At 44.6% G+C, this 23,434-nt stretch overlaps 1 protein-coding gene across 2 annotated transcripts in view; it reads right to left on the bottom strand.

The window, feature by feature from the left end:
• Window positions 1–23,434, bottom strand: part of col4a5 (collagen, type IV, alpha 5 (Alport syndrome)) — a 251,011-nt gene that overhangs the window by 119,737 nt on the left and 107,840 nt on the right. For both annotated transcript variants that reach the window (XM_059651364.1, XM_059651365.1), the window contains 13 exons: window positions 18,189–18,278; window positions 16,238–16,282; window positions 14,590–14,634; window positions 12,577–12,639; window positions 12,430–12,483; window positions 9,147–9,173; window positions 8,961–9,041; window positions 6,221–6,283; window positions 5,707–5,742; window positions 5,570–5,611; window positions 3,330–3,419; window positions 1,950–2,003; window positions 1,804–1,863 (listed from right to left, as the gene is read on the bottom strand). In XM_059651364.1, the coding sequence (XP_059507347.1) occupies window positions 1,804–1,863; window positions 1,950–2,003; window positions 3,330–3,419; window positions 5,570–5,611; window positions 5,707–5,742; window positions 6,221–6,283; window positions 8,961–9,041; window positions 9,147–9,173; window positions 12,430–12,483; window positions 12,577–12,639; window positions 14,590–14,634; window positions 16,238–16,282; window positions 18,189–18,278 (750 nt within the window). The remainder of the gene's footprint in view (window positions 1–1,803; window positions 1,864–1,949; window positions 2,004–3,329; window positions 3,420–5,569; window positions 5,612–5,706; window positions 5,743–6,220; window positions 6,284–8,960; window positions 9,042–9,146; window positions 9,174–12,429; window positions 12,484–12,576; window positions 12,640–14,589; window positions 14,635–16,237; window positions 16,283–18,188; window positions 18,279–23,434) is intronic.

Raw genomic sequence — 23,434 nt, 5'->3', positions numbered from 1 at the left:
GTTACATTATAGTAGAAACCTGCTACTCCACAGTCGAGAAGAACTCCATCAGCATCTGCTGGAGAGCACATGTCAATGAACATCAAATATTGACATAAAATACAATGTGTCCAATTATTAACTCATCAAACTAGTGTGATCATGAACAAGGCGATGGAAAACATTGCCAACAGTCCTACCAAACAGCATTTACACAATAATAATCTGCTCACAAAAGCTCAGCTTGGATTCCATCAAGGCCACTCACCTCCTGGCCTTATTATAGCCTTAGTCCAAATATGGACAGAGGCACTGAACTCCATGGTGAGGTGAGGATGACTCCCCTTTAATTCAAGACAGAATTTGGCCAAATGTGGCATCAAGGAGCTCAAGGAAAACTGGAGTTTGATGAAAATAAAGGGGGAAATCGTTCATCTAGTTGGGGTCAAACTTAGCACAAAGCATGATCTTTTGCTGTTGGAAGCTAATGATCTATGCTCCAAGTCATCATGAGAAGGGTTCTTCAGGGTAGTGTCCTAGCCCGAACAGCTTTAGCTGCTTCAGCAATGAACTTCTCTCCTTTGAGGATGTTTATTAATCATTGCACAGTGCTCAGAGCTGTTCATGACTCCTCACTTACTGAAACATCACATGTACAAATGCAGCAAGACCTACATCATGTCCCGATTCATGCTGATTAAGGGTAAGGAACATTTGCAACACACAAGTGCCTGGCAATGATCACCTCCAAAAGAAAATCTAATCATCTTCCTTGGGACCACAACTATTCATGTTATACATTAACAATCTAGATGAAAGAACTGAGGGATTTGTTGCTAAGTTTGCAGATGACACAAGGATAGGTGCAGGGATAGGTAGTGTCGAGGATGCAGGGAGGTTACAGAAGGACTTGGACAGATTAGGAGAGCCTCAAAGAAGTAGCAGATGGAATACAGCGAGGGAAGATGTTACATTATGTACTTTGATAGGGAAAAAAGAGACATGGACTGTTTTCTAAATGGGGAACGACTTCAGAAATCTTCAGCAACACCAACCTCGTTCAGTATTTTCTAAAAGTTAACGCGCAAGTTCAGCTGAAAGTTAGGAAGGCAAATGCAATGTTAGTATTCATTTCAAGAGGCCTAGAATACAAGAGGAGGGATGTACTGCTGAGGCCGCATCAGTCTCTGATAAGGCTGCATTTGGAATGTTGTGAGCAGTTTTGGACTCCATATCTAAGGATGGATGTGTCGGCATTGGAGGGGCCCAGAGGAAGTTTTTAAGAATGATCCTGGGGATGCAGAACTTGCCATATGAGGAGCAGTTGAGGACTCTGGGTCCATAAGCAATGGAGTTGAGGAGAGGGTATTTGATTGGAACTTACAGAATACTGAGAGGCCTGGATAAAGTGGATGTGGAGAAGATGTTTCCATGCGTAGAAGAGACTAGGACCCAGGGGCACAGCCTCAGAGTAAAGGGGCAACCCTTTAGAACTGGGACGAGGAGGAATTTCTTCAGTAAGAGGGTGGTTAATCTATAGAACTCAGTGTTGCAGACTGCTGTGAAGGCCAGGTCATTGAGTCAGTTTAAGACAGAGAGAGATAGGTTCTTGGGATCAAGGATGACAGAGAGAAGGCAGGAGAATGGAGTTGAGAAACATATCAGTCATGGTTGAATGGTAGAGTAGACTCAATGGGCCAAATGTCCTAATACTGCTCCTATATCTTATTGAATAAAATTAGCCTGGATGAATTACACTAAATTCATTAGGCTAGAAACTGCTACTTAACTACCATCTGGAAAGCTCTTCATTTCCTTACTTACTCTCTTTCCGTTATCTCCTGGCTCACCCTTCTCGCCTTTGCTGCCAAAGCCAGGAGGGCCCTGTAACAAATAGAATAGGGACTGAGTGGCAATCTGACAGCACTGCTCCAAACGCATTCTGTCTAAGCTCTTTAGACTATACTTACAGGAGGGCCAGGAAAGCCAATCTCTCCAGGATCACCAGGTGGTCCCATCTCACCCTAGCAAAAACAAAACGGAAATGAAACTTGAGGAATTGTCCCATTAATGCATTATTATTGCTGGAAAGAAAGGCAGACATTCTCACATTCTGTGCAACTAATGGATTATTATTAAAGTGCAATCTCTAAGATATAGGAAACTTAGCAGCCAATTTAACCCACAGCGAAGCTCCACAGACAGCAAATTAATGAGCTGTTGCCTGGGGAGAAATTTTGGCTGGAGTACTAGGAAGACTCTTTGCTCTTCACCCAAAAGCTTCTGAATGGGACTCTACTGTTTCAAATCTAATGTTGATCTTGCTTTTTGTGCATCTTCATTGCAGCCGTAACTTTGTATTCTTCGCTCTGTTCAATCACCCTATGATCTTTGTATGTTATGATCTGCCTGTACTGCATGCAAAACAAAACTTTTCACTGTACTTACGCACATGTGACAATAGGAAATTAATCCAAAAAGCAAAATTGCATTTTTTACATCTACTTCAATGGGGTCTTTGTTAACTGAATGACAGCATCTCCAATAACTCCTCTGGCATGGTAGATAAAATATCAGAAGATTTTAATGCTCTCTGTGCTTTTTCTTTCTCTTCTCATTATATCAGAAACTAAATTGAAAGGGCTCATCCTGTTGTTAAAATTAGTAAATGTCTTCTGAATCTCAAATAGTGGCATTAGTCAGAAAGGCTCCAGTTCCATCTCTGAAAGATGTGTGCTGAAGGGGTGGCAACAGGATTCATAGTTTTGACTTTCACACTTCCTTTATTCATTCATGGGATGAGGGCATCGCTGGTTGGGAATATTTATTGCCATCCCTAATTGCCCAGAGGGCAGTTAAGAGTCAACCACATTGCTGCGGGTCTGGAGTCACATGGGCCAGACCAGGTCAGGATGGCAGTTTCCTTCCCTGAAGGACATTAGTGAATCAGATGAGTTTTTCTGACAATCAACAGTGGGTTCATGGCCATCATTAAATTCTTAATTACAGATATTTACTGAATTCAAATTCCACCATCTACCATGGCGAGATTTGAACTTGGGTCCCCAGGACACTATCTGGGTCTCTGGATTAACAGACAAGCGATAATACCATTAGGTCATCACCTCCTCTTCCTTCCATCATAAATTGGACATTAGGAGGTGGTGGGGAGTGTGGGATAGGGAGAGTCAGTTGAAGAAAGATGTTTGGGAGTAGGTCCTCTTTTTCACTCACTCTTGGATGAATTCTTTCAAATGTCTCACCTTAGGAAACAATCTAAAACACTGTATTGGGTGTCCTCTGCAGATAGGTTAAAGACTATAATCTATGGAAACTGATGAAACAGGCACCTTTTCTCCTTTCTGAAAATCGACGCCAGGGGAATTCAGCTGTTCCAACTGACCCGGGGGACCTGGGGGACCTTGAAGACCTGGATCACCCTGGAAAAGATGGATATATGATTATTGAGCAGAGTAATAGTTAAGGTCACATACCATGCTATTGATAGCCCTCCGTTACAGTGATGATTAATTAAAGGTACAGTACTCATGTTTGTCGAAGAATGTTTTCTGCAGGATTCTGAACACTGTGATAACAAGGTGTGCAGCTGGATAAACACAGCAGGCCAAGCAGCATCTTCGGAGCAGGAATGCTGGTGTTTCGGGCCTGGGAAGGGCCCAGGCCCGAAACGTCAGCTTTCCTGCTCCAGAGATGCTGCTTGGCCTGCTGTGTTCATCCAGCTCCACACCTTGTTATCTCGGATTCTCCAGCATCTGCAGTTCCTATTATTTCTGAAGACTGTGGTTTGGATTTTCATTGTCCAGACAGTCAATAGAGAAAATCCCTGGTTTGCCTGGCCCACTTCGGGGATGAAGTGGCTTTGGAGGGGCAAACTTGTTTTTTTTGGTTTGGAAGGAGGGGTGGGGCGGTGGTTTCTGCAGCCAGGGTCAATTCATTGGGAATGAATTCTAAAACTGAGCTGGCCTGTTTGTAAGCTCCACCTCAGCCTTGCAGGACCTGACCCAATTATAATGCAAAAACACCAACATTCCCTCATAACATCTCTGCACAAACTCCCTACACCCCATTCATGCCATTTCATGATTCTCCACGCTCCTCATGGACATTCACAACAGCCCCCATGCCAAACCATGCCAACCACCACTGCACCTCAACAGTCCCTCATACTCTCATGTCTGGCCATGGCTCTTCATGCCTAATTACTATGTCACATTGTAAAACAATAAATTATTTACTAACAATAGGTTGTGCAATAAAAAAGCTTCTCCATTCATTACTTCCCAGATTCTTCAAAATAAATTCCTTTCATACATGCCAACAAAAATGTATGTCATTCAGACCTTTTAAAGTATCAATAGCAGAACCTGTGCTCACTTAAAACCACTTAATTTCAATGCAATACAAGAAGTGTGCAATTAACAAAACAGATAAGAGATCCAACTGTTTCAATAGATTAATAGATGTCTGGGCTCTCAGCCAAGAAAGTACAACAAAGCTTGGTTGAGAGCTCAGATGTTCATTAGCCTCTTGAAACATGAGAGGCCCAGGAACAATATTGCTAGATTTAGAGCTCTTGCTCTCTGATTCACTCATCAATTTTACAATGTTTATTTACAATTTCTGTCCTTTCAATTGCTGCTGGATACTTTAAAGGCCCTAGATGATTGACGATTTTTTTAAAATTCATTCATTGGATGTGGGTCAGGAATGCAGGATGTGGGTTTGCAAGCCAGAATCCCCCAGAATCTTATAATGCCCTGCTGAGGATCAGAAAGCATGGCAATAGGGTCAGTAATCCTGGAGTTGAGACCCATCTGCCATTCTTAAAGTTGCCACTCTAGGGTTCTTTGCTTCTATATCATGTATGGTCAGTAAATGGGCATAGTGACATGGATGCATGAGATGCCATCGATCAGATTGGTGGTGAGCATTGCCTGGCAGTTATGGGGAGTTATATCTCTTGGCAAAAATCCAGGATAATGTTAATCTCAGCATCTAAACTTGCCCTTTGTCAACAATCATTGCTATTGACTTTGCATTCCCCCTCAATCCAGTGATGAAAGTCATCCTAACTGTAAGAAACTCATCCTTTGCATATGGACCCTTGTCTCATCATTAGCCACCTCTGTCGGCTCTCTGGCTTCAAACAATATGACTTCTCTCATGCTTGTCCCTGTTGGCTGGCTAATTTTCTCAGTTCATATTTTAAGTTTTCACCCTTTTTGTCTTCCAATCTCGAGTTACTCTTTATTACCAAGAGGAGACTTTTCATCTCTGACAACCCTATCCTCTTGCATTGTAACCACTTTAAAAAACAGTATTCTGAAAGCTCTTCTCCCTCCAGCCTGCCTTTACTCAGTTGGTCCGAATTCTCATATTCCTTATTTGATGCTCATTGCTTCCGTTCTCAGGCACCAAGGTCTTACATGAATAGGAAGTTACTGTCCAATAAAGCAAACACTGAACCAGACATAGGAAAGGACTGCAGCCACAGGCCACAACGTAAGGATATTAATACTGAAGATACCAAGTTACAGCTGCTAAAAGGAATAAATAAGCAGATTCTCACCTTCTCCCCTTTAGGTCCTTGGAAATTCAAGCCCATGTTCCCCTACAGCAAAATGGAGGAAAGGAGGAGCAGTGAGTCTTTGGATGCAAATCTTCTATTTAACAAACAAACAGTCTGTTTTCCTTCCGTGATCTTACCTTTGGACCAGGTGGACCAGGAGGGCCCGGATTACCCTGCAAAAGATGAAGTAGTTTCACATGAATTTGACAAGGTAAGGTTGTAATGGCTCCATTCTGACAAACAATGATCAATCCTGCAAGTAACCAAACCCTCCAGACAGACCTTGCCTTGCACCCACCTACTCCTACTCTGTCCTCTTCGATGCAGGCTCAAGATATCCCAATCTTTGTCACTTAAATGTTTGTGAACCTGATATGTTGAATAACCTACGCTCAGAAAGAGTTTTGAATTTGCCCATCTTTGCAATGGCTTTTGTTATATTTCTACAACTAGATTTCTTAGCATCATGGTGCCCATTGGATACATGCTGAGAATTGTAAACCCAAAAGAGTGGAGAGGAGACCTTTTATATTGCGTCTATGTTTGAGGTTCTGAGAAAATCAATGCAATTCTTCACTTGCGATGTGAGATGTGTACACTGGGGTGCGGGTGGGATGACAGCAATTGTCTGCCACATCGAACTTTACGTACCGGCTGACCGGCTGGACCAACAGGACCAGGATTACCTGGAGCTCCCACTGGGCCCTGGGGACCCTGTGAAAGACAGAAATTCATTAGCTTCATACTTAAGTCTTACGTCAAATCAAGCAATAGTTTAACTTATTAGCAATATGAACTTGTACAATGTCAACTTTAAACACTCGTGTCAGCCTTGCTACAGCTGCGTATTTTCAAATATGCAAATTGTAATATGTCCTTATGCCTTTTGTCACCTGCCAAACAAAAGCAGTTTGTTATTGAAATTTTCCTTTTTTAACAACAGCAGAGTTTTCTCCACTTCTTTTGGTGGACTTTGACGTTAAAAGATCTGCAACAACGTTGTGGTAAAGTTAAACCAGAAGTAGGGTTTATTTTACATTCTTAGATGCAGGGAACACTTGCAAACATGTATGTTGAGATGGGATTAGAAAGGTTAAAGAGATGATTCAATTAGTAACAATTCAAGTACAAAGCATTAGTGGAACACCAGTTCAGCAATGCCCTTGCTTTTAAGGGAGAGTCCAAAAGTCTAAAACTGGAGCCAAGAGTTTGGAATTCCTTTGTGGTTATGGCTGATTGCCTGTTTTCATCAGCAAGTTCTGTGGAAAGGAGTGTTGAGAAATCTTGATAATTTTAGAGAAAGAGCCTTCCCATGACGCAAGAAAAATGGCAAAAATATTTTTAAAATCTCCTCTTTGAGGCTCCTCCCTCACTAACTGCAACGCCAATCAGCCTCAGCTGGTGCAAAACTTGCCTTACTCAGGGCACTGGATAAAAGAGCAGCAGAGGTCACTGAAGTTACATCAGCGTGTTTAAAGCACCCTGCAGTTTCCACAGATATCACACCTGCTCTCCTCATTAGATTAGGTTAATTCTTAAAGGATGTAGAAAGCAAGTGAAACACTGATCAGGAAATATCCTGGATGATTTTAACTGCTTAGTCTCTATGTTGGGCTGATTGGCTTGCAATTGTCGTCTTCTCTCAATCTCAGAGCAACATCTCTTAGTGCCATTTAACTGATGGATGTTTTGGTGTGTGCTGGCGGCACAGTGGCTTGAAGGGTTGCCGGGCAGCAAATATACATTATGTAGAATTGATTGTACAAGCCACAAGCCCAGTCAGGCTCTCGAATGCAATCTATGGGCAGGTTTTGCCCTATGACTGCAGCTAACAATTGCAAATAAAGGAATCCTCACCATAATTGTTATATTCCAAAGATATCTGCCCTCAGGTCTCGGTCCTAAAATGATCACCCTTTTAATATTCCAATCTGACGAAAGGACATTGACTTTAAACCTTCATCTTTTTTCACTGTGCCCACTGTCCAAAGATGAGCAGGTTAGGTGGATTGGCCATGCTAAATTGCCCATAGAGTTCTGGGATGTGTGGATCAGGTAGTTGCAGGGGGATGGGTCTGGGTGGGATGCTCTGAGGGTCGGTGTGGACTTATTGGGCCGAATGGCCTGTTTTCACACAGAAGGGATTCTATGACTCTCTACTGTGAGATTTGCAGACTGTTTCCAGAATTTTCGATACATTATCATCTTAGATATGTAGCAAATAATTTCCCCATGTAGTTATTTTCTCTCTCCAGAATCTGTTGTAATTATACTCTCCAAGTAAAGGCAACAGCAACCAACAATACCCAGGACAGACAGAAGCCTGTGTGTAAATATGTTAATTCCACAGATGAATCAAGAATATAAGTCCCATTTTATCCAGAGCTAAATATTTCTGATTTATAAAAATTCTAATAGGTAGCTATTTTTGTTCAACCTGTCCCTGACAGACAGGACTTTATTGACCATCCCTGCACTAATAGCGGCAAAATTTTACTATGTTTTAAAAGCACTTTATCAGCCAAGTACAATATGCTTGCCTCCACAAGTGATCAAATATTAAAATTATTGACCTGGATAAGAGAAACCCATTCAAAATGATTTTTTTTCTCAGTCGTCTCATTTTTAAGAGCTATTTTTGTGGCGACATTTTACCTCATAACAAACCAGAAATCAATCACACAGTCTCACATCGATCAATCATATTTGTGTCCACTTAAACTCATGCAAACAAACAGGAAAAGTAACTTGACACTGATTCTAGCAAACAAAGACAGCAGGGTACAAAACTGGCTTGACGGTAGGAGGTTGTGCAGGATGTTGGTCAGACCACTTCTGGAGTACTGTGTGCAGTTCTGGTCACCCTGCTATAGAAAGAATATTATTGAATTGGAGAGAGTTCAGAGAAGATTTACCAGGATGTTGCTGAGAATGGAGGGTTTGAGTTATAAGGTAGGCTGGATAGGCTAGGGCATTTTTCACAGGGGCATGGGAGGTTGAGGGGTGATCTTATAGAGGTTTATAAAATCATAAGGAGCTTGGATAAGCTGAATAGTAAAGGACTTTTCCCTAGGATAGAGGAGTTCAAAACTAGAACAAATATTTTTAAGGTGAGAGGAGAAAGATTTAAAAGGGATTTGCTGAGTAACTTGCTCCACAAAGAGGATGGTTCGTATATGGAATGAGCTGCCAGAGAAAGCGGTACATACACATACAATTACAACATTTAAAAAATATGTGGACAAGTACATGAATAGGAAAGATTTAGAGGGATATGGGCCAAATGCAGGCAAGAAGGACTCGCTTAGTTTGGGAAACTTGGTTGGCATGGATGAGTTGGATTGAAGGGCCTGTATCCGTGCTGTTCTGACTCAATGACTCTGCTACTTACTGGTAAACCAGGGACACCGGGCAATCCTGGATCTCCTTTGTACCCAAAAACCTGCGGTGACAGCACCTCACCTGGTTCACCCTAGTTCAGGAGGAGGAGAAACACAGAAAGGAGAAATTGGACAAATAAGTATGAAACCATCACATAAAGAAGAAACAGATGAACAACTCATGTCTTAGAACTTACCTTTTGGCCTGGAAGCCCAGGGGGACCCTGAAAAACATTCACAGATTATTAAAATGCTCTTGAGACCTACCTCTCAACTGCCACAGAATTTAATTCAACCAACATTTTTCTTGGTGCTTATGCCTCACTGAAGAGTTTAACCAATACTTGGGTGTTACATCTTCAGGAAGCGTCCTTTCCCTCCCAGCTTTTGCCCTTTCTTTGTGGCAGGGATTGACTCTTGCTGGGTAGACACATTCACACCACCCAGACAGACAAATGAGCAGGCAGATCTATGTGTCTGCAGTTAACGGTTTGGGTCTTGCAATCCAATGTGGATTTATTGATCACATTCTGAGGAAAGCGGCAAGTCCAACAGTCAAAAGAACGGATAAATACTCAAGACTGTGATCTGAGGCAGTCCTGATGCATCTCCCAGTGACAGATACCAACGAGACACAGGAAGTCTATACATGGCTGATTTATTACTCAGAGACACAAAGATGATGGATGTACTGAGAAAGAAGCCTGATTACCACAAAAAAGATAAAGAAATATCTAGGCTGCATTTACTGTAGCTGGCAGAAGATACCTCCAAACAGGCTGGCAACAGGGTAGAGGAATGCTCAGCCGAACCACTCACATGTACACTCTTTATAAGAACCTTCCCACCATAGTTAAGAAGAGCAGACCAGGTGCACTATTCCCGTTGTGTGATCTGAGTTAATTTGGGGTTTGCTCCCAAAGTTGTCACAAGATTGTAATTCATAGTGCATTCCCAAAAGTAAGCTGGACAATCACCCAGCTGTTCAGTTGTTGATTGCAACCTTCCAATCTTGAATTATTGCTGGAGGAGGCACTATTTATCTAACGTTGTGCTGACAAACAGTGGTTGCGACGATGGAATAATTTCAACCAATTAGGGGTCACAAAAAAAAATTAAGATCACTGTTAAAGCATGATTTTCTTCCTCTTTAGAAGGAAGTAACAAGTCACCTTTCAAAACAAAATAGGCCTTGCCATATGACAATCATTATATGGAGACACCAGCTTACTATACTATTCATGATGAAGGTTCCTACCCCTATTCTTTTTAAATGTAGGAATGTACTGGGTCTGCTTGGTCCATTGTGATTGAGAAAAAAACACTTTCTGGTCTAGCTGTCTTGTAGTGAATAAAATATAGGCCCAATTTTCCAATAGGAAGAAAGTGTAGACTGAAGATGCACATCACCACCATGCATAAGTCCCCAACTCTGAGCTACAGTCACAGACTACAGTTTCCGACTTGTATGAGCTTATAATGGCGAACACACTCCAAGTGCAGAGAGGAAAATCTAAAACACAGTGAAGAGATATATGGATGGAATGGTCAGAATGGAAGATTGTGCATTGAGATGCATCATAAAGGATTGGTTCTGGAACTTCTACTGTTTTCCATCGCGAAAAGACTCTGAACTGGACCAACCATATGTGTATTGTGGTTAAAACAGCAGGTCAGAGGTTAGGAAATCTGCAGTGAGTAACTCATCCTACTGGAACCCAGTGATTGTCCACCATCTACAAGGCACAAGTTAGGAGTGTGATGGAATACTCTCTATTTGCCTAGATAAGTACAACACTCAAGAAGCTGTTTCGGACAAAATAAACTAACCGGTAGCCCATGCACCACCTTCAATTCTCACTTCCTTCATCCCCAATGCAGAGTGACAGCAATGTGTTCTGACTACAAGATACACACAGTAACTCACCAATACTCCTAAACACCACTTCCAAACCTGTGACATCTACTACCTAGATGGACCAGGGTAACCGATGCCTGGGAACACCACCAATTGTATGCTCCTCTCCCAGTCACAACCATCCAGGCATGGAACTATCTCACTGTTTGTCCACTCAGGGCAGGGCAATTAGGGATGGGTAATAAACACGGACCAAGCCAGGGCAATTAGGGATGGGTAATAAACACGGACCAAGCCAGGGCAATTAGGGATGGGTAATAAACACGGACCAAGCCAGGGCAATTAGGGATGGGTAATAAACACGGACCAAGCCTGGGCAATTAGGGATGGGTAATAAACACGGACCAAGCCAGGGCAATTAGGGATGGGTAATAAACACGGACCAAGCCAGGGCAATTAGGGATGGGTAATAAACACGGACCAAGCCAGGGCAATTAGGGATGGGTAATAAACACGGACCAAGCCAGGGCAATTAGGGATGGGTAATAAACACGGACCAAGCCAGGGCAATTAGGGATGGGTAATAAACACGGACCAAGCCAGGGCAATTAGGGATGGGTAATAAACACGGACCAAGCCAGGGCAATTAGGGATGGGTAATAACCACGGACCAAGCCTGTGACACTCAAACTCCTTGACCCAATTAAGAAAAAAACATTGACAGAGACGTCAAGAGAATGGTCCTGATTTTTGATGATGATACCAAATTAGGAAAGAGAGCAGAGACTAATGGAGAACATAGAAGGTTAGACGAAGACAGAGTCAATGTAGTGTGGAGCTGGAGGAACATAGTAGGTCAGGCAGCATGAGAGGAGCAGGAAAGTCAACGTTTCCGGTTTACACCCTTCATCAACCTGATGGCCCGTAAATGTCACCTTTTCTGCTCCTCTGATGCTGCTGGCCTATTGTGTTCCTCCAGCTCCACATTGTACTGACTTTGACTCCAGCATCTGCAGTCCTTGCTATCTCCTATAGATGAAGACAGAGCTTAGCAGAATGGTGTATGGATGGCAGATAAGAACACAAGAGAGCTGGAACAGGCCTTTCTGTCCTTAAAGCTCTGCCTGAAATAGAGCTGAGTTTCCTACTCCACCACTCCCTTCACCAAACCCCCCCAAATTAAAACAGCTGGACATATTATACCTAAAGGGAACATCATCTGAGACGCCTTGACCTGTTTGAATTTAAATTGGTCAATTGTTTCCCTGACTAATCCCAACTCCTGGCACACCCATCAACTGGGAATAAGACAAGAGTTAGGGGAATATGGCACTGACGTCTACAGTAATAGAAAAAGCAATAAAGCAAAAAAGCAATTCCCTGAAATATGACAAAAAGATTGAGAGGCTTTCAGCGAGACATAGTTGAATTAAGGGAGCCTAGACAAGTTTTTCAGTATCTCTGCACCTCTACTCGCCACTTAAGATAAATATTTCCTGTTCTCTAGGACAAACAGGATCAAAGTTAGGACCACCGGACATCATACGCAGCAAAACAAACAGATCAGCATCCACGTGCAGTTATGTCATTAAACAGTGTAGATCATGTTTGGATTCACTTACTGGACGGCCCTGTGACCCAGGAAAACCAGGACCACCTGAAAATCCTCGTTCGCCCTGAGCAACAGAAATAAAAATTCATGGACATTAGAAAATGCTTAAAAAAATCCAAAACAAAAAAATGGACAAAACAACTTGAGAAGAGGGTACCTTTGTTCCGTTGCAACCTGGGATGCCTGGAGGACCCGGAGGACCATCCTGACCTGGTAACCCCTGGAAAATAAAATGTAAAGTAAATAAATGGCATGTCACTAGTATATAAGAAAAGGGGGTGGGGTGGGGGTGGGGTATGCACAAAAAGAAGAAAAGGCCACATTTTTGGATTAAATTACATATTTTATTCCATGTTTTCCACTCAGGGATAAAATGGCTAGAAACTGAACATTGCCAATCAGGCCACATGGGGCAAAGGGACAAGCGAGGTCACATAAGTTTGAAAGGAGTTGTAGTTTATAATGAAAATAAGCTGCCTGAAATGCTTATTTGTTACTGCATGAGGCTGTAGTAGACTGAAAAGCCTTGGTTTACTTTATTCTTTCACAGGGTGTGGGCACTGCTAGCACATTGGTTGCCCATTGCGTTTTGAGGGCAGTTAAATGTTAACCACATTGCTATGGGCCTGGAGTCACATTTGGCCAGACCAGGGAAAGATGGCCGACTGCCCACTCTCGATGACATGAGTGAGCATGACAAACATGATGACAATACAGGATGGTCTCATAGTTACTCTTGCTGAGACCAACTTTCATTTTTTTGTCTGATTTATTATTAGAATTTACTTTTTAAAAATATATTTCTCCACACAACATGGGCATTGCCAGCTGGTCCAAGGTTTATTGCCCATCCCTCACGGCTCTTGGAAAGTTAGTCCTGAGCTACCTTCTTGAACTGCTAAAGGTCTTGGCGTGCAGGTCCAACCACAGTGCTGCTACAGAGAGAGTTCTAGGATTCTGAGAGCTCACCCCCTCCAACAGTCAAGGTAATGCCAACATAATTCCAAGTCAGGATACCTTGGAGGAGACCATTCCAGGGATGATGTATCTATGTTTCTCCTCCCTTGCCTTTCCAGGTGGTATGGGTCACAGTGGGACTTGCTGAAGTAGGGTTTGAACTCTGGGCATTATCTTTGGTGTCTAGATTACTAGTTCCCTCACCTTAACACTATGCCACTCTGTATCTCTAAATATCTGATATCTTTTGATGTATGTGGGCTCTTCTCAGGTAACCAAATTCATTGGGATAATCTCTTGATTTGTGCATTGCTGATTTAGGGCAAGTAAATGAAAGGGACAAATGTAATTTGCGTTACTATCCAACTGTGTACTTGCATTGTCAGGTGAGAAGGGAATGGGCTCAAGGGCCTTTCGGTAAAGCAGCCATCTGATACTGACTCATTTGGTTCACAAAACAGAACAAAAATAAGTTTGCTACGAAACGGAAGCCAAATTTGCCACTGCAAACGTTTGGAGCAAATTTTGGACATTTACACTCAAAAGGCATCTGAATTGGAAAGGTTTAGAGGGATATGGGCCAAATGGGACCGGATTAATATGAGATATCTGATCGGCATGGATAAGTTGGATTGAAGAGTCTGTTTCCTTGCTGTACAGCTCTATGACACTGAGTGATGGGATATAAGTGACTCCAACTCTTAGTTTCCTTTTGCTGTTACTCCCATATTTCCCATGAGAATCCTAAGTGATGGTCCCAGGTTCATCATTCTGCACAGTGCCAGAATTAAACAGGGTCAGCTGGGGAGTGTGTAAACTAGTCCAGAATGGGTTAGAGGTTAAAAAAATCAAAAGATAGCTGCATGGATGGAAAATTGAAAATCAGTCAGAATTGACAGCTTTGAAGTCCCAATAAACATGGCATGAAACAGTGTAGCTAATCTTCAGTTCAATACATTCAACAACATTTAACAGGGGAAGAATTAAAAGCACACCTGGACCCGAGGAGACACAGTAAAGGAAATTTCAAAGGATATGGAGGTAGCTATGAGCAGATTTCATTAAGTTTTATCTTAAAACTAATTTTAAAAAATGCTAAATTCAAAACACTCACATAAAATGTTACCAACGTTAAAAATCAATGAGAAAAGCACACAGTGAAACATTGCAAAAGTTTTCAAAAAGAGTTGCTGAAATAAGCATTAATACTTACTGGGACACCAGGGGTTCCGGGAAAGCCTGGAAGACCTGGAGGTCCCTGTCAAACCAGGAAACAAAGGTGAAGTGAACAGGATAATGATACACCGGGATCATTTTGATAACCAGCTTGTGAAGAGACAACAAATGAAGATTTGTAACCCGAATCACTAGGTTATGCAGTGCAGCATCCCCTCCAATCAGATGAAGACATGACCTTCATCTAGTAGTACCCTCTGCGATGGCATCACTGCCAGTGCTGGTTAGCTGCAAATGCAGCCACATTCCTGATACATGCTTAGCTTTCACATTGTGGGCAGACCCATCCACCCCCACCAACTCTCAAAGGGAGCACCATACTAACTCGATACAGACATTTGTAGAGTGCGTCCTCCTAGCTCAGACCAACATTTCACATGAAGGGGAGTCATTAGAGCCCAATTCAGCCCACTGGCAGATGGGGTACGCCTAGTTCACACTCTTATTTCACAAAAGGGAAGTAACAAGATTTCACTAATCAATCACCAAAGGACAACTCAAAGGATACGACAGCACATTCACAAAGAGGGTACAACAGAGGAGACGGCAATACATTTACTAAAGGGTAGGTCCAGTGTACACACCATCCACATGTGGGAAAGCAGAGTACTTATCCAGACATACAGAACATACCAGACCTTCACAAGCTTTGTAAATATCAAAGTCAATGTTCTCCCTTCAGAATGGTGACCTCTGTGTCATCGTCCTGACCTTCCATTCCCTGCCCTTCAGACAGTGTGGAGAACACTCCCCTGACATATCATCACTGAACTGCACTGTTTCAAATCTCCATGCAGGTCGGAGAGTCACTGACTCTTGGCCTCTGCCTGACAGGTCAGCTGAAGTGAGGAGTTCAGTCTGGTTTCATCTATCCATGAGTGACAGGCAATTAAAACAGCTCCAGCTTCACTCCACTGTGAACTTCATCTAATGACTGTGTAAAGAAGCTTGCATCATCGTGGACATTTTGTGACATTTTCCCAGATACGGTACAATGTTTGTGCGAGCAGCACAGAGGGTGTCTAACACTAGCAAGAAAACTGGATGGTAAAATATTAAACTGATAGTAAGCATACGGTACGTGGAACCACTACAACACACCAACAGGCAAGCAGCCCATTTCAAGAGCTTTCCCACGCTAAGAATCTTTCAATTCAAACAGAAACTACAGCCTTTCTTGAACAAAATGTGCTGCATGATCACTATGTGATAGAGGTTCACAAAAGAGGCTGACTTTGTGCTGGCTCATTCCAACACAGCAGATGTGGGCACTCGAGATACCTGGACCATCTTTCCTGTAATCAAAATGATCCCTACACACAGCAAGATACACACTTGTCAGTGTACTCAGCTGGTATTGGAGGTGTTTGGTGCGTGGTAGCAAACTACCTCTGGGCCACAAGGTCTGTTCAAGCCCCACCTAACAAGGAATTGTGTCATAAAATGTCTGAAAATGTTGATTAAAGAACTTTATATTTTCCAAACAATGGGTGGTGTAGTAACACAATGGAACTGTGGCATTGTTGATCACCACCCACATTGCATAACTGAGGTAATCTTTGATGTCAAAGTGTCTAATTTGGTACTGCTTGAGGGCCACCCTCTCCCAGGCCTGTGCCACTTACCCTTATTCCTTTAGGTCCTGGTAACCCAGGTGGTCCAGTGTCACCCTGAAGAAAAAAAGAGAGAAAATTGGAGTATTTCTTGGCCCACAGATTGAGGCATGTTACATGTCTTTAGCCAATCCAGGCAGGAATCAGGCTCAGTAGTCTGCTACCTATCAGAATCTGGGCCAATTGACATTGAGCTGGAAAAGTAGAGCAGGTCAGACAGCATCTGAGGAGTAAAGTCAATGTTTCAGGCCATAACCCTTGGTCAGGGAGGGAAGGTAGCTCGAAACAAGTGGATACAGGTGGGAGTTGTAGTGGTTGGTCAGTGGGAAGGGTGGAGTGGGTGGGTGAGGGTGGATGGAATGGGTTGGAGGAGGGAAAATTTTTGACACTGGTGAAGTCAATATTTAGGCAATTGGTCTGTAATCTGCCAAAAGACGAAATATGAGGTGTTGTTCCCCCAGTTTACGTTTGGCTTCACTTTGACAGTGGAGGAGGCCAAGGATGGACATGTCACCAGGGGAGTGGGAGGACGAGTTAAAGTGGATGGCAACTGAAGTGCAGGCCTCGTATCCTGATGACGCGACTTGAGCTCTCGGATGAAGAATGGCTACTGGCATGAGAGTCAGATGACTCCCAAGACCTGTAGGAATCAAGCATCTGTGCTCTGCCCCGAAACAACTTCAAAAGATGATCGGAAACATTAACAAGTTATCAGTTCAAATAATGGCTGTGCCTGAGTTAAAAATATAATAAGAACAAAAATCACAACTTCATTCATCCCCAGAGGTGTTCATTTGGTCAGACCTGAAATAACTCCACAGAGGCTGGTATCCCATCAGCAAGTCATCCTTTATTGACATGTGGACAGCCCTGGACACTGACCCAGCTCTCTCAGAGCCAGCTGTCAGCGTGAACAGAACCTCTGACTCTTCTGTTCGTATCTGTCAGCCAGGGCACCCTGATTGGAGCAGGTCAAGATTCCCATCAGGGAACTCATACTCAGGGAGGTCCACCTGGCTGATCTCATTCCAATCACTATAATACCAGACTCTTACATAACCATTAAACCCTGGTGTACCCACTGACATTGAAAGATCTCATTTGGGTTTTCAGGTAGAAAAGCATGAAGCAACTCAAACACCTCCAAGAGCTGGAACTTACCAACGACAATTAGTACAATGAGAAGAGGCCAGGGTTTTGAATAAATTTTACATGCCAGGAATATTGGGAATGTTATTAGAAGGTGGAAAACTCAGTTTGCTGTTGCATAGATAACACACGGAGTGAATGTTGTCCTATGCCGTGGTACCAAATGTAGGTGGTCAGGTTAGAGTGTTGGCTGTTACAAATCAAACAATTGACCAAAACTGAACACAAAATAGGATTTGCAACCCTTGAACAACACTGTAACAAGAATACAGATCACAAATAAATTGCATAGGTTTAAATGAACATTTCACTTTGGTTGCAGTAATGATGCACTGTAGCACACAGGGTGCCCACTGGTCAGATAGGGCAGCAAGTGTACCAGAGGACACGGTGTGCTCCCTTATCAAGGACACCCTGGTGTCGGCGTAACAACCAAAGACAGGCAGGCAGTCACTGCAACTATCCCCTCTGTTGCCTGACGAATCCTCCTTTCTACTACATCAATTTCACCAAATTTAACTATTTTATGCTGAAAAGCTCCTAGTGAGCAGTGTAAGGAAAAGTAAACTTTCAAAGGGTCCTCACGAATCTCAAGTAAAATATCATTGTGGGGTAGGGGTGGGGATTGAGGGGAGGGGGGGTAAGTGATGATGTACCCCAGCTCCTTTTGGTGCCCACCAATCAAACTGCGTATTTGTAAGACTGGCCTCAGTTGGAAACTTGAGCTTAAGAGATACAGTATGAGCCTCTCTAGAACCCCTCCAGGGCTGCTGAGAATGAAATGAGAGTGCAACAGTATATTCCTTCCTCCTACCTTTAGACCTCTTGGTCCAGGTGGCCCCTCCGGCCCTGGGAAACCAGGTAAACCCATGTGACCTTCCAGTCCTGGCAGACCCCTCACACCCTGATTAAAAGAAAGCATCATTGCAAGCATGAAATTCGCATTTGGCCACAACTGGAATCTGAAATACAATCAGTTAATCACACAACAAAACACCAGCTATTATTTAATTCAAAATTCCCTCCAAAGTTTGGAACTCATTCCAATTTCTGATTGCATTCGGCTGAGATAGTGGGGTTCAGGCAGTTCATGACGGGCTTGTTCACGGTGGCTGACTGCAGCAGCACATTTGGACAAGGTGAAATTACCACCAGTTGTTTCAAAGTGCTGCTGTGCGGCCTCATTCCAATTCATTGGGCAGTGTCCCTTTGCAGGAGAGAGTTGTGTGGAAGAGGAAGAATCCAGGAATTCTGCACAGCTTAATGCCTGGATACGAAATCTCCCACAGGAGATGGGTGTAGTGGGAAGGTCTGACTGCAGGTCTCCTTTAAGCCATGATGTGGACTGAGGGTGGACAAGGTCAGAAATCACACGACACCAGGGTATGGTCCAATAGGTTTATTTGAAAACACCAGCTTTCAGAGCTTCACTCTTCCTTCAGGTAAAGAAGGAACAAGGCTCCGAAAACTTGCGTTTTCAAATAAACCTGTTGGATGAGAGCTGGGTGTTGCATGATTTCTGACCTCCTTTATGCCATCGATCGCCTGGTTGCTAAGAGACAGCAGGGGCACATGACAACAAGCTGCTGAGCCTTCTCCATTCAAGGGAGGGGCGATGATTGAGAATTCACCTCAGGACGAGGAGAGGATGCAAACTGATCTGGTGAATACGTACTGCACTCTACCAAGGCATTTCAGACAAAACCGTGGGGTACAATCTTCCCTCAGGATTTAGAAAAAAAGCCCCTCTGCCAGGATTACTCTTCCCATCCCTTCCAAAGACCTCCTGTCTTCATGAACTTTCCTCAGATGCCCCACCTGGGGGTGAAGTTGAAGAGATGAGGCCGTGACTGATTCAGTGATGGCGATACCTGCGACTGAAGCCATGGTCACATTATGTGAGCTGGAGGTCGTCCGACAGGAAGGGTGGGCAAGTTAATGTCGAGGGTGAGGCTCAGCGGGGACGCAGAGGCACTGAGATCACCGAGGGTGAGAAATCATTCGGTTCAAAGGCTGAGAAAAGGAGTGTGAGAGAAAACCTCACGCTGGGGCTTGGGAGGATTCTGAACCAGAGGCCATTGGATGGAATAAGGTGGAGAAGTGTTTGGGGAGATACCAGGGTGTTACTTTAACTGATCAGATCCATGGTACCCATTTGGACAGACTAAGTTGTGGAAGGTGAACCAGATGGGCAAGAGACAACATGACTTCACAGAGATAGTATGGACTGCTGAAGCTGGAGTCAGAGATAATACAGCATGGAGCAGGAGGAACACAGCAGACCAGGCAGCATCAGAGGAAAGGAAAGTTGATGTTTCGGTTCAGGACCCTTCTTCAGAAAAACCACACAGGGTGGTTTCATCTTTGAAGGAGATTACTGCTGCATGACTGACATCTGGTGGAATATGTCTGCACTGCACTGTATTGGAGCCTGAGGGTTCAGGCTGTAAGATCACACCACTCAGCCGGGTACAATATTTCATAACAAACAATATAACGAAACACAAAGCAACAAGGAATTTTGAGAAAATGGCAGGAAACGGTGTTAAGCACAGTGATGAGTCAGTTTGTCAGCAAGTTGGCTATCCTGCCAAGTCTCTGCTCGTGATTCACTGCTGATGCAGTTCGATGGGCTGAAGGGCCTCCTCCATACCATAACAGTTCTGTGATTCCGTGACTTTCTGGGACAGACATGGTGGCAAACCTGACACAAACTGAGGATTAGCAAATTAACCTAGCAACAACAGGAAATCAGAACAAGGAAATGCCACGCACCTTCTCAAATATATGAAACAGGAAACTTTATCTAGTCTGGAGTCATATGACCAGGAAACGGTGGGTCATTGTGATTGTAGCATGGACCTCAGGGCCGGGTGAACTTACAGCAGGTGGTGAAGAAACAGTGATCCTCTCAGGGATCGTGCTCCTGATTCACCCTCTGCACTGGGACATCAACTTGATTGGCCTGGTCATATCTTGCTTTCCAGTGGACAAAAAAATGGTCATTTTGGTGGGACGGAGGGGCTCTCAGTGTGGAATGAGAGGCATTCACAGTGTGGAATGAGAAGCATTCTCAGTGTGGCATGAGAAGCATTCTCAGTGTGGCATGAGAAGCATTCTCAGTGTGGAATGAGAGGCATTCACAGTGTGGAATGAGAAGTATTCTTAGTGTGGAATGAGAAGCATTCTCAGTGTGGCATGAGAAGCATTCTCAGTGTGGAATGAGAGGCATTCTCAGTGTGGTATGAGACGGGCTGTCAGTGTGGTATGAGAGGGGGTTCTCAGTGTGGTATGAGAGGGGTTCTCAGTGTGGAAGGAGTGGGGGTCTTAGTGTGCAGTGAGAGGGGGTCTCAGTGTGGAGTGAGAGGGGTTCTCAGTGTGGAATCAGAGAGGTTCTCAGTGTGGAAAGAGTGGGGTTCTCAGTGTGGAATGAGAGGGGTTCTCACTGTGGAATGAGAGGGGCTCTCAGTGTGGAAGGAGTGGGGGGTTCTCAGTGTGGAGTTAGAGGGGTTCTCAGTGAGGAGTGAGAGGGGTTCTCAGTGTGGAATCAGAGAGGTTCTCTGTGTGGAAGAAGTGGGGTTCTCAGTGTGGAATGAGAGGGGCTCTCAGTGTGGAAGGAGTGGGGGTTCTCAGTGTGGAGTGAGTGGGTGTCTCAGTGTGGAGTGAGAGGGGTTCTCAGTGTGGAGTGAGAGGGGTTCTCAGTGTGCAAGGAGTGGGGTTCTCAGTGTGGAGTGAGAGGGGGTCTCAGTGTGGAAGGAGTGGGGGTCTTAGTGTGGAGTGAGAGGGAGCCTCAGTGTGGAGTGAGAGGGGCTCTCAGTGTGGAATGCGAGTGGCTCTCAGTGTGGAATGAGTGGTGTTCTCAGTGTGAAATGAGAGGGGTTCTCAGTGTGGAATACGAGCAGCTCTCAGTGTGGAATGCGAGTGGCTCTCAGTGTGGAATGAGTGGTGTTCTCAGTGTGAAATGAGAGGGGTTCTCAGTGTGGAATGAGTGGTGTTCTCAGTGTGGAATCAGAGGGGCTCTCAGAGTGTAATGAGTAGTGTTCTCATTGTGGAATGAGTGGTGTTCTCAGTGTGGAATGAATAGTGTTTTCACTGTGGAATGAGTGGTGTTCTCAGTGTGGAACGAGTGGTGTTCTCAGTGTGGAATGAGATGGGCTCTCTGTGCAGAATGAGAGGTGTTCTCAGTGTGGAATGAGTGGGGCTCTCATTGTGGAATGAGTGGTGTTCTCAGTGTGGAATGAGAGGGGTTCTCAGTGTGGAGTGAGAGGGGGTCTGAGTGTGGAATGAGAGGGGTTCTCAGTGTGGAATGAGAGGGGCTCTCAGTGTGGAAGGAGTGGGGGGTTCTCAGTGTGGAGTGAGAGGGGGTCTTAGTGTGGAGTGAGGGGGCTCAGTGTGGAAGGAGTGGGGGGTTCTCAGTGTGGAGTTAGAGGGGGTCTCAGTGTGGAATGAGAGGGGTTCTCAGTGTGGAGTGAGAGGGGCTCTCAGTGTCGAGTGAGAGGGGCTCTCAGTGTGCAATGAAAGGGGCTCTCAGTGTGGAAGGAGTGGCGGTTCTCATTGTGGAATGAGTGGTGTTCTCAGTGTGGAATGAGAGGGGTTCTCAGTGTGGAGTGAGAGGGGCTCTCAGTGTGGAATGAGAGGGGCTCTCAGTGTGGAAGGAGTGGCGGTTCTCAGTGTGGAGTGAGAGCGGTTCTCAGTGTGGAGTGAGAGGGGTTCTCAGTGTGGAGTTAGAGGGGGTCTCAGTGTGGAGTGAGAGAGGTTCTCAGTGTGGAAGGAGTGGGGTTCTCAGTGTGGACTGAGAGGGGTTCTCAATGTGGAATGAGAGGGGTTCTCCGTATGGAAGGAGCGGGGTTCTCAGTGTGGAATGAGAGGGGTTCTCAGTGTGGAGTGAGAGGGGTTCTCAGTGTGGAATGAGAGGGGCTCTCAGTGTGGAAGGAGTGGGGTTCTCAGTGTGGAATGAGAGTGGTTCTCAGTGTGGAATGACAGGGGTTCTCAGTGTGGAAGGAGTGGGGTTCTCAGTGTGGAAAGAGTGGGGTTCTCAGTGTGGAATGAGAGTGGTTCTCAGTGTGAAATGCGAGCGGCTCTCAGTGTGGAATACGAGCAGCTCTCAGTGTGGAATGCGAGTGGCTCTCAGTGTGGAATGAGTGGTGTTCTCACTGTGAAATGAGAGGGGTTCTCAGTGTGGAATGAGTAGTGTTCTCAGTATGGAATGAGAGGGGCTGTCAGTGTGGAATGAGAGTGGTTGTCAGTGTGGAATGACAGGGGTTCTCAGTGTGGAAGGAGTGGGGTTCTCAGTGTGGAAAGAGTGGGGTTCTCAGTGTGGAAAGAGTGGGGTTCTCAGTGTGGAATGAGAGTGGTTCTCAGTGTGAAATGCGAGCGGCTCTCAGTGTGGAATACGAGCAGCTCTCAGTGTGGAATGCGAGTGGCTCTCAGTGTGGAATGAGTGGTGTTCTCAGTGTGAAATGAGAGGGGTTCTCAGTGTGGAATGAGTAGTGTTCTCAGTATGGAATGAGAGGGGCTCTCAGTGTGGAATGAGTGGTGTTCTCAGTGTGGAATGAGATGGGCTCTCATTGCGGAATGAGAGGTGTTCTCAGTGCGGAATGAGATGGGCTCTCAGTGCGGAATGAGAGGTGTTCTCATTGTGGAATGAGTATTGGTCTCACTGTGGAATGAGTAGTGTTCTCAGTGTGGAATGAGAGGTGTTCTCAGTGTGGAATGAGTGGGGTTCTCATTGTGGAATGAGCGGGGTTCTTAGTGTGGTATGAGAGGGGTTCTCAGTGTGGAATGAGATGGGCTCTCAGGTGGAATGAGAGGTGTTCTCAGTGTGGAATGAGTGGGGTTCTCATTGTGGAATGAGAAACATTCTCAGTGTGGAATGAGAAGCATTCTCAGTGTGGCATGAGAAGCATTCTCAGTGTGGAATGAGAAGCATTCTCAGTGTGGTATGAGAGGGGGTTCTCAGTGTGGAAGGAGTAGGGTTCTCAGTGTGGAATGAGAGGGGCTCTCAGTGTGGAATGAGAGAGGTTCTCAATGTGGAATGAGAGGGGTTCTCAGTGTGGTATG

Source organism: Stegostoma tigrinum, chromosome 15 (genome assembly GCF_030684315.1).
Source record: "Stegostoma tigrinum isolate sSteTig4 chromosome 15, sSteTig4.hap1, whole genome shotgun sequence".
Lineage (NCBI taxonomy): Eukaryota > Metazoa > Chordata > Chondrichthyes > Orectolobiformes > Stegostomatidae > Stegostoma > Stegostoma tigrinum.
This window is presented reverse-complemented; position numbering and strand designations above follow the sequence as displayed.